We start from the raw sequence: 17,467 nt of genomic DNA, 5'->3' as shown, positions 1-17,467 counted from the left end.
AATTTTGTGTTTGAACGAGAAGTTCAGTACAAGTTTTAAAACAAGTTCATTGGTACACAATCCATTGGAAATAGGGCCAACACTTCATTCTCATTCAACGGTTTTCTGTATCGGTTTGACAGTGATTTTAAATCAATAAGAGCTTTCTTAGTTGTCATCAATAACAGCACAATGAATGCTAATTAAGAAGAAAAAAAGATAATTTGGATGCTTCTACTGGATTTATATTAAATTTCAGAATAAGTATGCATAATGGTTAAATTAACATCAGGTAACATGTTTAACAATTTTTCAAAGAATTCTTATTGTTTTCTTCATGTTTTTAAGTGCCAGCTAAAATTCGTCTCAGTAATGTCAAATTGTGACAATACTTATGTTTCAAAGTCGACTTTCACCTTATCCACCGTTTGCAAGGAGTAGTTGATTTCCTTCTTTGACAGCTAAAATTGTTTTTTCAAAGTTGGTGAGACACTCGTTCCTTCTTTTTTTCCTTTTTTGGCAAAATCACGTATTGACATTGTTTTTTTTTTTTTTTTTTTCATAAATACGTTTATTTCATAGGCAATATACATAAGTTTTTCTTCGCCGTGGCATCTACAATACATAGTACTTTAAACCTAATACATTTCGAATATCCTATTAGTATGTTGGTATTCATTAGTTAATCTAAACACTGTTTTTATCAAGCGAGTTGCTATTATAAATTACATTAAATGAAATACATTTATTTTGTACATGATCTTATAACTATTTCAGGTTTGTTTGTATCAGTTCATCACTTTTATTTAATATAAGATAGCTGGCTATTGGTTGAGCTCATGGAAGAGAAAACAATCTAACATAAAATAAAATTTAAATTGGAACTCCAATGGACTTAATGAAATAATAAAGAAGTTTCATGTAAGGAACGTCACGACAAGCAAGAATGTCGCGAACTGGGACATTGGATAGTCTACCTTGGGTACGCAAGGAATTTATTAGTTGAGATCTGACATCACGATACTCCACGCATGTCCAAACAACATGGTCAATATCGCGGTAACCTTCGCCACAAGCACAATGATTAGTCTCGGAAAGTCCAATTCGAAGGAGATGTGCATCTAACGTGTAGTGATTGGACATGAGTCTGGACATCACACGAATGAAATCTCTACTCACATCCAGTCCCCTGAACCAATTGACATTGTTTTGTTCTTCATGATTAGAGATACCACTTTCTGGTCTAGTTTCGGGTTGGAAGTACCGGAGTTTCTGCCTCTTCCTGGTAGCTCATCCAACGAATAGTGTTCTCCAAACTTATTAATGATGGTTTTAACACTGACATGATGAATTCCGAACCGCTTCACCAATTTTCGCATAGTAATACCCTTCTCACTTAGCCATATGTCCAGAACCGTTGTTTTCACTTCCTTTTCAATACGCGACATTTTGAAAACGCAGAATTTCAAACGCACAAACAAGTAAACAAACGAAAACTGACAGCCAAACGCACAGCATGCTGTGATCTGAGCATAAAAAAAACCATCACAAATACATGCGTACAACACGAATGTATGTGGATAGCTTATTTTCGATACACTCCTTAATTTGAATAAGTTTTAAGAAGGCCTGATTTACCAGGTAACCTTTAAAAGCTTGATAAGGCTGATTGATAGGCTTTAAGTAAAATGGCTGATGATATTTCTGGAAACCTACAAATAACTGCGCTTGAGAGCATTATTGTAAAAAGCAAGAAGACAGTCTGAATAAAATGTGTTGATTTTTCGAGAAAATTGCAATAACTTTGATGCTTTGATGTTCATGTTCAGTTATGTTTCTTGTTTCAATTCTGTTGTTACATCGAAGTTACTGGCGTAGTAACAGACAAAATAAAGATGGAATAAGGAGTGTATCGAAAATAAGCTATCCACATACATTTGTGTTGTACGCATGTATTTGTGATGGTTTTTTATGCTCAGATCGCAGCATGCTGTGCGTTTGGCTGTCAGCTTTCGTTTGTTCACTTGTTTGTGCGGTTGAAATTCTGCGTTTTCAAAATGTCGCGTGAAAATTAAGATTCTGGACACATGGCTAAGTGAGAAGGCTATTACTATACGAAAATTGGCGAAGCGGTTTGGAATTCATCATGCTAGTGTTAAAACCATCATTAATAAGTTTGGGGAACACTATTCTTCGGCTGAGCTACCAGGAAGAGGCAGAAAACCCGGTTCTTCCAACTCGAAACTGGACCAGAAAGTGGTCCATGCTCTAATCATGAAGAAAAAATCAATGCCAACACGTGATTTGGTCAACAAAGTAGAAACGAGTGTCGGAATGATCCAGCATATCAAGAGGCGAAATCACCTGAAGACCTACAAAAAGCAGAAAATCTCGAAACAAAGTGTAGAACAGAAGAATCGAGCAGCAACAAGGACTCGAAAATTGTATTCGCGTCTTTTGCAGTGTCCGAATGCATGCGTTTTGATGGACGATGAGACTTATGTAAAAGAGGACTCTAAAACCCTTCCAGGTCCACAATACTTTACTGTCGTCGTTGGGGAGGATGCGGTCAGGTCGATTCAAGTGGAGAAATTCGGTCGAAAGGTATGGCTGGTATGGCAAGCAATATGTTCCTGTGGTTTGAAGTCAACCATTTTTTACACTACCGGAACTATAAATGCAGAAATCTATCGATCTGAGTGTTTCCAGAAGAGATTGCTGCCTTTATATAAGAATCATAGTACACCTTCACTGTTTTGGCCGGATTTAGCGTCGGCTCACTGTGCCAAAACCACTCTCAATTGGCTTGCGGAAAAGTGTTTAAATTTCGTTGAGTAAATATCAATCCACCAAATTGCCTTCAGCTTCGACCAATCGAACGTTACAGGGCAATCGTGAAGAGGGTCTTCAAGAAGACTGGTAAGGCAGCTGGGAACATGCAGGAGTTCAAAAAAATTTGGACTCAAGCGTCCAAAAAATGCGATGCAACACTTGTCCGAAACTTGATGAAGAGCGCTCGATGAAAAGTTCGAAAAATCGTGAAGGAATAACTTAAATTTCATCCGGTTTTCATTATGATCAAGTTTAACCTCGTACAATAAAGGATCAATTTTTAGTTTGAATAAAATATCGTTTTTTATCATAATTTGAAAGAAAAATTTGTGGATAGCTTATTTTCGATACACTCCTTACATTGAGCTGGATGGTACTGTCTCCTTAGAAGATGAACGTTTGGACGAACGGTGGATGAGATTTTTAAACGTAGTTCCAAGGAGAAAATTCCCGAAAATACCTCGATGTTCTTTTGGACATCGGATTTCTACTCAAAGTTTGAATGAGAGAAACATTAAAAAAAAAAATTGAACGTAGGCTGTTTGGACCTGTTCTAAGAACTGGGAATTTTTTATATCGAGCACCGAGAAAAACAAAAACGGGAAATTGAAATCGTTAATTCACTTGCCACCATGAAAAATCCGAAAGGCATAATTACACCACTTAAATTTTTCATTGTGTTGACTGTTTCTGCGGCATTTCACTTCGTTTTACTTCTTCACATTGCTTTTCGCTGTTTTGAACACATTTACTCTTTAACTGCTTTTTACACTGTTTAATAATTTTGTTTTTCTTCCTCCGTTTTGCGATTTCACTGTTTAAGTGTTTTTACATTTTCCCTGTTTTTATTGTTGTTACTGTGTTTGATGTTTTACTTTTTTTATGCTTTCGCTGTTTTTATTTCTTTATTTGCTTTGCTGTTTTTTTGTTCACTTTTACTATTTCACCGTTTTAGCTATTTTATTGTTTTACTGTTTTACTGTTTTCTTGTTTTACTGTTTTACTGTTTTACTGTTTTACTGTTTTACTGTTTAACTGTTTTACTGTTTTACTGTTTCACTGTTTTACTGTTTTACTGTTTTACTGTTTTACTGTTTTAACAGATCGGCAGAAAAGTTCGTATCGTTTCTATGAGAGGGCGCCACTAGAATTAAATCCATACCATTTTCAGTTAGTACCAACCTTCAAAAGATACGTGTATAAATTTGACAGCTGTCTGATTATTAGTTTGTGAGATATTGCATTTTGAGTGAAGCTACTTTTGTTATTGTGAAAAAAAATGGAAAAAAAAGGAATTTCGTGTGTTGATGAAACACTACTTTTTGATGAAAAAAAAGTGCCGCCGATACCAAAAAATGGCTTGATGAGTGTTATCCAGACTCTGCACCGGGCGAAGCGACAATTCGTAAGTGGTTTGCAAAATTTCGAGCACCGAAGACGATGAACGCAGTGGACGTCCAAAAGAGGCTGTTACCGATGAAATCGTGAAAAAAATCCACAAAATGATTTTCAATGACCGTAAAGTGAAGTTGATCGAGATAGCTGACACCCTAAAGATATCAAAGGAACGTGTTGGACATATTATTCACGAATATTTGGATATGAGAAAGCTTTGTGCAAAATGGGTGCCGCGTGTGCTCACAATCGATCAAAAACAACAACGAATTGATGATTCTGAGCAATGTTTGGAGCTGTTATATCGAAATAAAACCGATTTTTTTCGTCGATATATAACAATGGACGAAACATGGCTCCATCACTTCACTCCGGAGTCCAATCGACAGTCAGCTGAGTGGACTGCACGCGATGAACCGAACCCAATGCGTGGAAAGACTCAAAAATCGGCCGGTAAGGTTATGGCGTCTGTATTTTGGGATTCGCATGGTATAATTTTCATCGACTACCTTGAAAAGGGAAAACCATCAACAGTGACTATTATGTAGCGTTATTAGAGCGTTTGAAGGACGAAATTTCAAAAAAATAACGGCCTCATTTGAAGAAGAAAAAAGTTTTGTTTCATCAAGACAATGCACCGTGTCACAAGTCGATGAAAACCATGCTGAAATTGAACGAATTGGGCTTCGAATTGTTATTTCATCCACCGTATTCTCCAGATTTGGCCCCCAGTGACTTTTTCCTGTTCTCAGACCTCAAGAGAATGCTCGCTGGTAAAAAATTTAGAAGCAATGAAGAGGTAATCGCTGAAACTGAGGCCTATTTTGAGGCAAAGGCCAAATCGTACTACAAAAATGGTATCGAAAAGTTGGAAGATCGCTATAATCGCTGTATCGCCTCTGATGGCAATTATGTTGAATAATAAAAACGAATTTTGGCAAAAAAATGTGTGTTTCTATTAAACGATACGAACTTTTCAGCCGAACTGTTACTGTTTTACTGTTTTGCAATAAACATCAACTTGACATCTGTTTAGCGGTTTTTACTGAACCAACAAAAAACTGCTAATGTACGGATTTAGTCGAAGACGAATAACAAAATTCGTGTTTCAAATAGTCTTATAATTTCAAAGGATGCTTTTTTACAAGCTAGTCTAATCTGCATTATCATTAAATTAAATCAATGAAAAGAAAAATATTGTTCCTGCTCTCACCTAATTGGTAATTCTGGACTCCCCGCATGAAACCAGACATCGGACCGGACAAATCTATTCACCGGAGAAAATCACAGCCGCTAACAGGGGCAGCAGGGGACGAAGTGCCGCGACTAGAAAACGGTATGGCCTCCAACCACCAAAGAACAACCGATTCCTGATTCCTGGTTCTGTTTTTTTTTTTCTTCCTGCCTATCTCTCGTGCCACATCACGCACCGAGCAAATTCACACAGGAATTGAAGGTCCAATCAAGCGTCGGGCCGAACCGTGGTCAAACTCGATCCCGATCGACGGTAATTCTCCGCTTCTCCTGCCAGCCCCCCCCCCACTAGTGTCTTGTGCGTGTGCGGCGCGCATCGTCGGATAAATCTTTCCCATGTTTTAGCAAATTCATCTCAATCACACAATGTTTCGCAAGGCTCCTTTCTTTATGTTCTTAAAAGGGAGAGACTGTGAAGGACCGGGGGGAGGGAGGGTAGGGAAGTGGATTCCGATACATCTGCACGTGTGTTTGTCATCGTGTATCGAAACCGTCCAAAGAGCTACCGTTTTACTGCGATGTGTTTTTTCTGTCCCTCTTCTTCTTTTTGTGCGCGCCCACTGATCCCTCAATGGTCTTCCTTCGAGTCTAATTGCGCGCGCGAAACCCTTTTCCGTTTCGGATCTCTCCCGGATTTCTGCCGGTTGGTGGATGTTGACTCAGTTCCGAACACGGCACTGGTCCAACACACAACAGATTGTTGATTATTATTTGTACAAGCTGCGCTCGTCGTCGTCGTTGTTGTTGTTGTTGTTGTTGATGTTGCTGCGAGGCTAAAACGAACCTTCATCCAATAGCCGTCGATGTCGAGTCGAATGTTGTGATTTATCTTATCTCTGCATTCCCTTGCCCCGAGATTCCCTTCTCCCCCCGACACGGTACAGGATCGAAGCTGATATTGTTAGCTTCGTGAAGTTTGGACCAAACGACCGATCGACTGACTGACTGACTACGAGGAACTACGGGTGAGATACCGTTAGATTGACCGTATAGAACATAGTGTTTGATATGCCGAGATTTGGGCTTGGTCCCGGTCGTTGGCGCGAATTGGCCGCTTTTGGGATGTGCTAAACAATTTTGGTCAATTAGCAAATTTTTCCAGTCAAAACTATTCGATGGTGATGTATTTTGGTGTTTTTTTAACTGTCCCTAACGTTGGTTGGTTAGATCATTTCGAAAACTGGTATCAAATACAAATTATAATACGGAATACTCGGACAAATGATGCTGTGTGACATGATTTCGTAAATTGATAAATTTTAGCCATCTCAAAAAAAGAAACTTCGCTAAAAATGAAAAAATATAGGAAGACAGCAATTATTCAAAATTTGGAGTAGGTAATGCCCCAGAAAAAACCGCGAGATTGACGTAGGACTGCATGTGTACAGATATTTGATACCGTTTAACCGTTTAAGATTTATAGTGCTGAAAAGGACCATAGATTTCAAGAGGTTTTTTCACCAATGCAAACGACTAGCAGCTGTGACGTAATCGCTCTTGTCGGAAGCAAAACTAGCTTTGCAAACGACACACAATACATCTGCTCGCAGTGACGATAGAATCCAAACTGATCCAATTGTGGTGTCAACAGGTACATCACCCTAGAAAACCCCAGCACTGATCACACATGCTTATCAATTGTATTGACACACTCGTCATTGTATCTCACTCACTCACGTTCAAACAAGCATCCTATCGATAATCTTCTGTACATAGTAGTAATAAATTTGATCTCAATCTATTCAGCCGTGTCCGCGTATTTCTGTATCGAAGCAAAGAAAATACCCCAAAATTTGGTGACCCCGACGCTCGATTGATAATTTTAACACGCGAATATACGCTGTTATATCGTACGTCGAATTGTATCAGTTAAACGCGCAAATCCGTTATTTGCACAGTTTTTGACCGATTTAAATCCAGCGATACTGAAGTGATGAACGCTGACGAGAAAGAAGATGGTGATTCCGATAACCGCGTTAAAAGTGAAACACTAGCCGAAGCCGCTACAATGATCGCTAGAGTTAGTTACCCTCCATTCGATGCAGAGGATAAGTTCTGTTACAATTCGCAAAAAAATGCAACTGAAGCGCATCGAATGCTCTCGGAAACTTACGGCCTGATAAATGGCCTCTGAGTAAAAGAACGTGTCGGGAGTGGTTTCAACGATTTAAAAATGGCGATTTCGAAGGTCGAAGACAAACATGGTGGTGGAAGAGAAAAAACCTTCAAAGGTGAACAACTAGAAGCATTGCTTGATGAAGGTTCGTACCAAACCCAAGAAGAGCTTTGCCGAATCGTTGGGAGTGAGTCAGCAAGCCATTTCAAAACGTCTCAAGGCCCTGTGCATGATTCAGAAAGAACGAAACTGGGTGCCGTACGAGTTGAAACCGAGGGACATCGAGCGCCGTCTATTTATATGTGAGCAACTGCTTCAAAGACAAAATCGTATGGGGTTTTTACATCGAATCGTAACCGGTGATGAAAAGTGGGTTCGATACGATAATCCTAAACGCAGAAAATCATGGGAAAAGCCCGGGCATGCTACTTCGTCGAAGACAAAACCGAATATTCACGGCGCCAATCTATAATAGTTTCATGATCCACATGATTTTCAATGTGAGAGCTGTAATCCAACCAATTAGCTCTATGATAGTTGAATATAGAACTAATTGGATTAATTAAAGCTTCGTTGGAAAGTCTGAATGTTACTGGAAGATGATCTGAGTCAAAGTCAGCATGTGTAATCGGTTCACTACAAATGTGACTTTGATCTGTTAGAACCAGATCAATTGTAGACGGGTTTTTCACGGAAGAGAAACAAGTCGGATTACTGGAATGAAGAACTGTGAAGTAACCAGCAGAGAGTATTTTACCATAACTGTTATTTTGCCTACAATTCCACTGGACATGCTTAGCATTTAAGTCCCCTATAACGAAAAATTGCGGTCGATATCTTGTGAGTTTTTGCAAATCGCCTTTAAAGAAATTTAATTGTTCGCCGGTACATTGGAATGGCAAATATGCTCCAGCGATGAAATAAATTCCATGAATGGTTTCAACTTCGATTCCCGAGCTTTCAATAACTTTATTGTTGAAAGAAGGTAAAATTCGATGTTTAATTTTCCGTTGAACAAAAATGGTAGTAAACCTGTCAAATCGATGAACCACGTAATGTGGATTGCTTTTCAATTTGATATTTGGTTTAAGAAAAGTTTCTGTCACAATGGCAATATGAATTTTGTGAACTTTGAGAAAATTATAAAATTTATCTGCGCTCGATTTCAAAGATCGAGCATTCCAATTTAAAATATTCAAATAATTATTTAACATCACAGTTAAATTTTAAATTCATTATAATATTATTTGCGAATTGCCATCCGATTTGAAATGCTTCAAAAAGTTATGAAACCGAATTCATTCGGATGATCATTTGAAAAAGTTGATCTTGTAAGTAAATCATTTTATTTTCAGTTATATCGCCTAAATCGACTTCATTTAAAGAAGCGAATGGCATTGAAGGAATATTTGTAGGTAGACTGCCATTAGAAGAAGATGATTTGGCCGATCTACCTATTAATAAATTGTTTTCGTTAGAAGATGAACTGCAAGGCAGTCCTGTGTTTTGATTATTTACATTAGAAGAATTAAGTGGTAGATTTCTACCTGTTATACTGACATAAGAGACATTAGAAGAAGATGATGACGAGGTCGATCTACCTGTCAATAAATTGTTTTCGTTAGAAGACGAATTGGAAGGCGTACCTGTTTTTTGTTTTAAATTCGAAGAAATAAGTGCCTTAGAAGAATTAGACGTGGCATGTGTAACGGTTTTTTGATTTTCAGGTATGTTCTGCAAATTTAAGGTCGTTGATTTGACTTGTTGTCTAAGCGAACGAGCGTTTAAAATTTTTTCCCTGACAGGACATTTCAAAGAATTGGATTTATGATTTCCATCGCAATTTGAACATGAAAATTTATCAGTGGTTTCATTCATTGGACAAACGTCTTTCGAATGCGATTTACCACAATTCAAACACCGTATATCCATATGACAATTTTTGGTTCCATGGCCGAAGCCTTGGCAACGACGACATTGCGTTAAGTTTGCAATACGATTATGCCGTTTATAATGTTCCCAATGAATTTTAATGTGGGAAATGAAACGTACTTTTTCTAAAGTTTTCAAATTGTTTACATCACTTCGATTGAAGTGTATTAGGTAAAGTTCATGGGAAATTCCAGAGCGTGGTTTAGAAGTACCATTCGCTCTTTTTTTCATAAGTATTACTTGGGAAGGGGCAAAACCAAGCAATTCTTTTAGTTCACTTTTAATTTCATCAGTACTTTGATCATTTGATAAGCCTTTCAAGACAGCCTTGAAGGGTCTGTCTGATTTTATATCATACGAATAAAATTTATGAAGTTTCTCGGACAAATATCGAATAAGACGTTCGTAATCTTCCAATCCATCAACCAAGACTCGACATTCTCCTCTTCGTCCGATTTGAAATGAGACTTTTACTTCCGGGAGAAAAGTAGAAAGCTCAGTACGGAATGCTTTGAAGTCGGAAATCATCACCGTCACTGGTGGCATAGATTTTTGTTTCTTCCCAGAACGACAAGCGTCCATTTTGGGAATTTTTGAAGAATTTTCTTCTATGTCGCTACAATCGGATTCAGGAAGAATCTCGTAAATATTGTTCGACGGCATAGGATCAGCGGAAGGGAAATCCGTCCGTTGTCTTTTATTTTTACATTCAGATTCTATAATATCGTGAATGTTATTAGGAAAATGTTGAATAACGGATTGTGATTTATTCCGTATTGAATTATTTTTAGCCTTAGGCTTGTTGCCTTTCCGGTTGGACGCAGGCATTTTTGAAATGATTGAAATTTTAAATTAAATTAACTAGGCTGAATTAGTCTTCGATTAGACTCCTAGCTAGCCTTAAAAAAGGCTGATTAATTTCTTAGTCACTCTAATGTCACTCTTTGTATCACTTAGTCACTCTTTGTAAAGCCTTGAGAAAGGCTGACTAATTGTTAGTCTTTAAAAAGACTGTTAGTGATTCAGGTAGCCTTGAAAAAGACTGAAGCCTTGAATCAATGAAACTCTAGGTAGCCAGAAAAAATTTCCAGGAGCCAAGAGCTATACGCGTGCGGTGCGAACGACTGTTCAACACCGACTGATTTGGTATAAACTTGTTTCGACTATCTGATTGGGATGACACAAGACACGATACACGCGTGATCGGTCAAAAATAGTGTTGCCAAAATAATACCACAAAAAAACACCCTTTATATCTAGCACAACACCAGTCAAATCATATTACGATCAGTGTTTACAGATGCGAATAAACGCCAGACGGGTTTAGGGATCAAATGTAAACCTAGTTTACTCGTGTTGGTAATTTGTATATTGAATTACTTTGAGGGGGACGAAATAGATTTGGAAGAATAAATGAAGAATTTTGAAATTATGAACAAAGTCTTACTCTTTTTTCACTTCGATTTTATCATTCCACTCGTAAAACGGTTTATGACCGTTGCGAACGAGCCACGTTGGCGAACTACAAAGCACAGTGGTTCAAAAGCGCAATTTCACGCTCTTAATTGATAACTCATAGGATCGTGGTTTTTGAGATACAGTATCTTCAGCAAAGTTGCTCAGAATGATAGACGCTATCTTTTGGAAAATTTTCTTTATGTGATTGATCCCCCTAAAAGTTATAAAAAAATTTTATTTTAGCTCAGGGCCAACATAGGGGCTAAGTTACTTCGACATGAATTGGTAATTAGTTTCATTGGATCCTTTGGTTACACATATTCGTGAATGGCCAAAACATTCCAAAAAGAATCTGTCGAACGATGCTAAGAGTCTTTTAGTTGGTTAAGAACATTGTCAGCTATCATAAAATAAATACAAATAATTAAAAAAATGAGTTTTGATAATACTTTTCTCTTTTCAGAAGATGACATAATTCAATTCGATTTGATGATGGCTTTTTTAAAAGTCGTTACAAAACAGTTACTAAACTATTCAATTTATAGACTTCAATGTGTAAAAAAAATCATATTTTGTCGCAAGTACCATAGTAATGAATATATACTGAAATCTGATTTGAAATACAATGAATCTAATCATTGCAAATGTCAAGGACAAGGATATTTGAAAAGAACATATCTCGCCTGCAGACGATCGCAGACGAGTAACTCAACCACGGTATGAAAGCTCTTTTAAAGTAGTTCAATATGTAAGTGATCTCTTCTGCACCTTCCTGCGCCTTTTGATAATAGACAAGTTAGAATTTTATTCGAAAAAACCTGAAAAACTGCTCTATTTCATTAAACTGAAATGATAGCAGCATAGTATGTTTGAGAAAGTTGTGTAGTTTTTGAAGATGAAAAGCTTTGTATGTTATGAAAAACTCATATAAATTGAAAATATATATGTTTTCTTACAAAAACTGGTTTTTAGACACCCTTTCCAGAAAATACATTATATCATGAACAGAGATGCCAGGTAAAAATTTCAAATATCTGCAGAAAGGGTCTGTAAATCTTAAAAACAATCTGCAGTCAGCAAGTATGTATTGCTGGCAGCAATTTCTCTATAAAGTATGACACGCTAAACTGATTTGGCGAGCAAAAAAAAATAAAAGGTCGCGGAAATTTCAAAAGTCTGTAAATATAGACGAAAGTCTGCGAGAATTCTGTAAGTCTGTAAAAGTCTGCGAGAATTTTCAAAAGTCTGCACAACAAAAAATGTCTGCAGCACTATACCCCAAATCTGCAGATTTACAGACAAATCTGCAGACCTGGCATCTCTGATCATGAATTACACTCAAGTTACGGGAATAGTACCTTCGGCAAACTTGTTTGAAATAATTTTCTGCACAACTTTGTCGAAGTAACTTAGCCCCTATGTTGGCCCTGAGCTAAAATTAAATTTTTTAGCTCACTTTTCGGGGAATTAATTACATAAATAAAATTTGCCAAAAGATGGCGTCTATCATTCTGAGAAACTTTGCTGAAGATACTGTATCTCAAAAACCACGATCCTATGAGTTATCAATTAAGAGTGTAAAATTGCGCTTTTGAACCACTGTGCAAAGGTGGCTTGCAGTTATCACAATCTAAACTGCTAATGCAAAGAACGTAGGAACGTAACGCGCACATTTAGCATAAACAAAAACCGTTCCAGATTAGGTTTGAAGTGCAGTTCCACACACAATTTATTGCTGTGTGACAGTTAAAATGTTATAAGGAAAAAAACAAAGATGAATTATAATCCAGATAAGCAGTTGCTTGTTTCCAATGGTCCCTCTCCCTGGCAATTGAGGTTGCTTGCCAATCAATTCAGATTCGGTAGAATCTGGTTGTAGGGGATTTCGGCTATAAATTTAAAGGTGACGTTTGCTTGTTTGGGACTTAACTCAAATGAAATAGTTACCAACCGGGAGCTCCCCTACATCCCCGTTCGTTATCTTTGGCTTCCCGAAAAATTTATAATCTTTGGCGTCAACCTGCTCCGTGATCACCGGGAAGATAAAAGATACCTCTATAAAACTGGGCAGCATATCGTTGTGTTAATGTTATTTTAAGAAGACTTTCGACCGTAGCCGCACGGATTTTTTTTTTTGGTCATGAAGTGTTTTGGTAGGAATTAAATAGGTTTAAATTCGGTGTTTTTTTACTGACTAGTCATGTTTCCTTCAATTTCAGCACTTATTTTAACTCTACTGCTTCCGCTGCTTGGACTGGTGTTTACTGGCGCAGCCGAAACCGTCGAAGACTGCACGGAAATATCCTGCCGGACGTTCCAACACATCAACACCCTGTGGTGCCACACCCGGCCAACCTACTTCTGCCAGTGTCGACCGAGTCCAACCGGACTTTGGGTAGCTCAGGTGATGCCGTGTGCCATCGGAACCGTTTTCAGCTTCCGCCAGCAGGTGTGCGTTCATCCTTCGGACACCGCAAAAGACGACGACTGTACGGATCGGATTCTGACGGAGCTGGACGAACTGTGCGAAGATCCGCCGGTACGGTGTGGGACGCCTCAGGAGATTAACCGACTGGCGTGTCACAAGGAGCCGAAAAAATTCTGCCAGTGCCGCCCGCTGGACATCAATCCGACCCTGTACGCTCCGTTGGCTAGGCCGTGTGCCCCGGAGACCACCTTCAGCTTTCGACAGCAAACCTGCGTGCACGATTGGACCTGGACGGACAGTTGTTCCGAGGATGGGGGTGATTCGATGAGTTGAAGAAAAAAACGCCGGATTTGCGAGACCGGAATTTAGAATTTGAAGCCTTCCATTTCGGGAAGAACGTCGCGGCAAAGAAGCTCACGGCGTGCAACGAAATCCGATCACGATTTGTTTCTATGAGTTTAGAAGAACGAATGAAAAAAATAATTACGGACACTAATAAGGGAAGATTTTTTACCATTATTGGCAGTTCACGATGACAGGCTTTTTTTTGCTCTCTCTCTCTCTCTTCTTAATTGCACCCGGCATCGTTTGATGATGATGATGATGGTGAGCGGTCGGTTCCTAACCGAGCGCAAGTGACCTGCTAAATTATGCATCCTGCGTCCATACATGGGAAAAGATTTGTCGCTAATTATGAACATAAACGACAGTCTCAGAACACACACACACTCTTTCCGCCGCCAGGACCCGCCCGCATTAGCAGAAAATCCTCTCACGAAGTCGCCCCTCCGAGTCAGAAGTCTCAGAGATTCGGAAAACAAGTCGATGTGACCGAAAGGAGGAAGCCAGCCAGGCAACCAATCGACGCCAGACAGTAGGCAGTCAGTCAATACACTTTCTCGCATGCACACTAACTCGAGAGAGAATTCGGTCCCGATGCTACCAGGAGTTCATGTCATGAGGTTTGGCCTCCGCCGCTGCTAGGAGGAACTGCCGTCGCCGTCGCCGTCGCCGCCGCCGCCGGGGTCTTCTCACCGCGAAGATCACGCGCGCGTGAGTTCAAAAATTTTTCGAAACTCAAATTTCGAGAGTCTAGCCCGTAGATGTGAAACCGTACGAAACTCTCCCCGCTCGACTCCCCGAGAGGAAGTCGGTCGGTTGGTCGGCCAGCCACAGTTGATGAGGGATTCGAGAATTTCTCGCAGATCTTCGAGTTGAACGGTGGCGAACATCACCCGCCACCGCTCCCGGAGAGAGAGAGAGAGAGAGACACACATGGCCGCGCGCGGGTCGCACAAACTCTACTCTCGAGAGGGATGAGTTTTCTCCCTGTTTGTTTGTTGGCTCGGTTCGGTTCGATCCGCACCACCAACAGCAGCAGAAGCAGCAGCCAAAGCAGAGTATCCGTTTTTTTTTCGGTGTCCACCAGCCTCACCGGCGATGATAAGTTCTTAAATCTCTTTCAATCTCAAAAAAAAACTGTATTCTCACCTCCGCCCCGAATATGTGTGTATGTGATTTGATGCGACCGTGCGAGCGGATATCTGTGTTGAAATTCGAACCGCTCAAATCGAGCGAGAGCTTCACCGGTTGACTGCTGTTTTTTTTTGTTTTGGTTTTTGTTTCGTTTCTGTGCTCTACTCTTCCGAGAGCTTCCTTCCGTCCCCGATCGGGGACGGAGAGGCAGAAAGTTTTGTTTGCACCTAATTCAACAAGAGCACACACAGCTTCGGTGGTGGCCACCGATGCCAACATTTATCGGTTCGTTACATTTTTGCGTGATGTTGACTTGGTTCGTTTGTTGTGAATCGATGGGAACTAGCCATCGAGTCTAGGACTAGGGGCGATGGGAAGATTGGAAAACACTGCGAAAAAGGAATGGGAATGGCAAGAATCGACACAACTAACAGCTAATTAGAAGCCGCCCCCGGCTCGGAAGAAGGCGTGAGAAAATTGTGTTTGTGTTTGAATGGAATGAGTTAGAAAGTTTGTAGTCCTTCACTGTACTAAATTGTTGCATTTTCTATTCAACTGTAGATTAATTAACCTTACTGATCAAATCGCTCTACAATCTCAAATCATTGCCGTCTCGAACAGTTCTATGAAAAAAGTGCAATAAAGAAAATAGTCCATCGTCAATACAGTAACAACAGCAATAGGTTGGCATTTTCACTCTCCCTGCACATTACGTTTCGAGCTTTTGTGGCCCCTACCGATCTTTTAATTCATTATTACTGTCCATAATTTTATAGAAATATAATTAAGAAAATTCGTTACAGAAAAAAAAACTTATTATTATCCGTAATCACTTCAATTCGAACTTACACTGAAGAAAAACGTGTACTAGAAGTTCATCATAAAGCTAAATATATTATAGGGGAACGGCTTTCTATTTCATCTCATTTTCAAAAACCTGATTTTGCCACTAAAATTATTTCATATTTCTTAAAACACTTCTGAAATGTTCACCACTCTGTTCCTAATTTCATCTAAATGGATTTGTATATAACCTACCGTTGGTCCTATTTTCATCTTAATAATTAGCAATTGCGATAGCAATCAAAACAAAATATTGCACTATTACACTCTTAGCTTTGAAATCTCGTAAGTTCTTCTCAACTGTGAGACAACAAACGATATTTTTAGAACCAGTCAATGGAATCAATTCCGCTTTAAAACAAACATTGGAGCGTTTTCGTTTGCTTTCGTTTAACATTTAAAATTTTACTGTAAGAAGAATCTGGATTGGCCTAAAATTTTATAAATACCAAATGGTTTGGTATTTGGACTTTCAACTAGCGATATTTTGGATTTTTTGACGTTTTGACTTTCGACTATCGACTGATTTTCTGACTTGTTGTCATTTTGGCTGTTCTGACTTTTCGACTTTTTGTCTTCTAGACGTTTCGACTTTTCCACATGTTGGCTTTATAACTTTTTGATTTTCTAACCTTTTGAATGTATTAGTTTCTGTCTTTTTGACATTTTAAAATTTTGACTTTTTAATTTTTGCCTGTTTGACTTTCTGGCTCTGACTATTAAGACTTGTCAACTTTTTGAGTTTTTTTTTTCTAATTTTTTGGCATTTTTAATTTCTTATTCGCAAACTTTTTGACATTTTGAATTTTTTACTTCTAGACTTTTTGACTTTCCGACTTTTTGACTTAGGTTTTTCTACTTTCTGACTTTTTGACATTCTAACGTTTTCACTTTTTGAATCGTTGATTTCTTGACTTTTTGAAATTTTGACTTTTACACTTTTTGTATTTATGACATTTTGATTTTTTGACTTTCTGACTTTTGAATTTTCTGACTTTTTGACTTCCTCACTTTTTTACTTGTTGGCCATTGTGACTTTTTGACGTTTCACTTTTTTAGACTCAGACTATTTTACCTTTTAATATTTAGACTTTTATACTTCTGGACTTTTTACTTTTTTGACATTTAAGCTATTAGATTTTTTGACTTCACATTTTAACATTTTAGCTTGTTATGAACTTTTGAATTTTTGAACTTTTTATGCTTTTAACTTTTTAACTGTTTGACTATTTTGGCACTCAGACTTTTAGTTGTTATGACTTTTCGGAATCTTGACATTATGTTTTTTTGATATTTTTTATTTTGATATTTTGACATTTGGAAATTTTGACTTTTTGCCTTTATGACATTTCGACTTATCAATTTTCTGAATTTTTGACTTTTGACTATTGGACGTTTTGCCTTTTGATTTTTTGGACTTCTTCACTTTTTGACTTTTCGAATTTTTGACATTTTGACTTTAAAATTTTCATACTTTTTGACATATATAAACTTTTTGATTTTTTAACTTTTCAAATTTTTGAATTTTTTGCTGTTGACATTTAAACTTTTTGAATTTTTGTCTGTGGCTTTTTGATTTGGTTACTTTTTGACTATTTGACTTTTTGACTTTACGACTTTAAGATTTTAGGACTTTATGATTCTTTGGTTTTTAGACTTCTAGACTTTTTGACATTTTGACTTTATGATTTTTTGACTTTTCGACTTTTTGACCCTTCGTCATTATGATTCTTTGACTTTCTGACTGTTTGATT

At 38.2% G+C, this 17,467-nt stretch overlaps 2 protein-coding genes across 6 annotated transcripts in view; one reads left to right on the top strand and one right to left on the bottom strand.

Moving 5' to 3' along the window:
• LOC131425966 (cadherin-86C) overlaps positions 1-17,467 on the bottom strand; it is a 517,779-nt gene that overhangs the window by 186,023 nt on the left and 314,289 nt on the right. The gene's annotated exons all lie outside the window — the stretch shown is intronic.
• On the top strand, positions 13,054-13,893 carry LOC131425970 (uncharacterized). Its single transcript, XM_058588310.1, has 2 exons — positions 13,054-13,119; positions 13,186-13,893. The coding sequence occupies exons 1-2, from the start codon at positions 13,107-13,109 to the stop codon at positions 13,725-13,727; spliced, it is 555 nt and encodes a 184-aa protein (XP_058444293.1). The 5' UTR covers positions 13,054-13,106; the 3' UTR covers positions 13,728-13,893.

This window comes from Malaya genurostris, chromosome 1 (assembly GCF_030247185.1).
Source record: "Malaya genurostris strain Urasoe2022 chromosome 1, Malgen_1.1, whole genome shotgun sequence".
Taxonomy (NCBI): Eukaryota; Metazoa; Arthropoda; class Insecta; order Diptera; family Culicidae; genus Malaya; species Malaya genurostris.
This window is presented reverse-complemented; position numbering and strand designations above follow the sequence as displayed.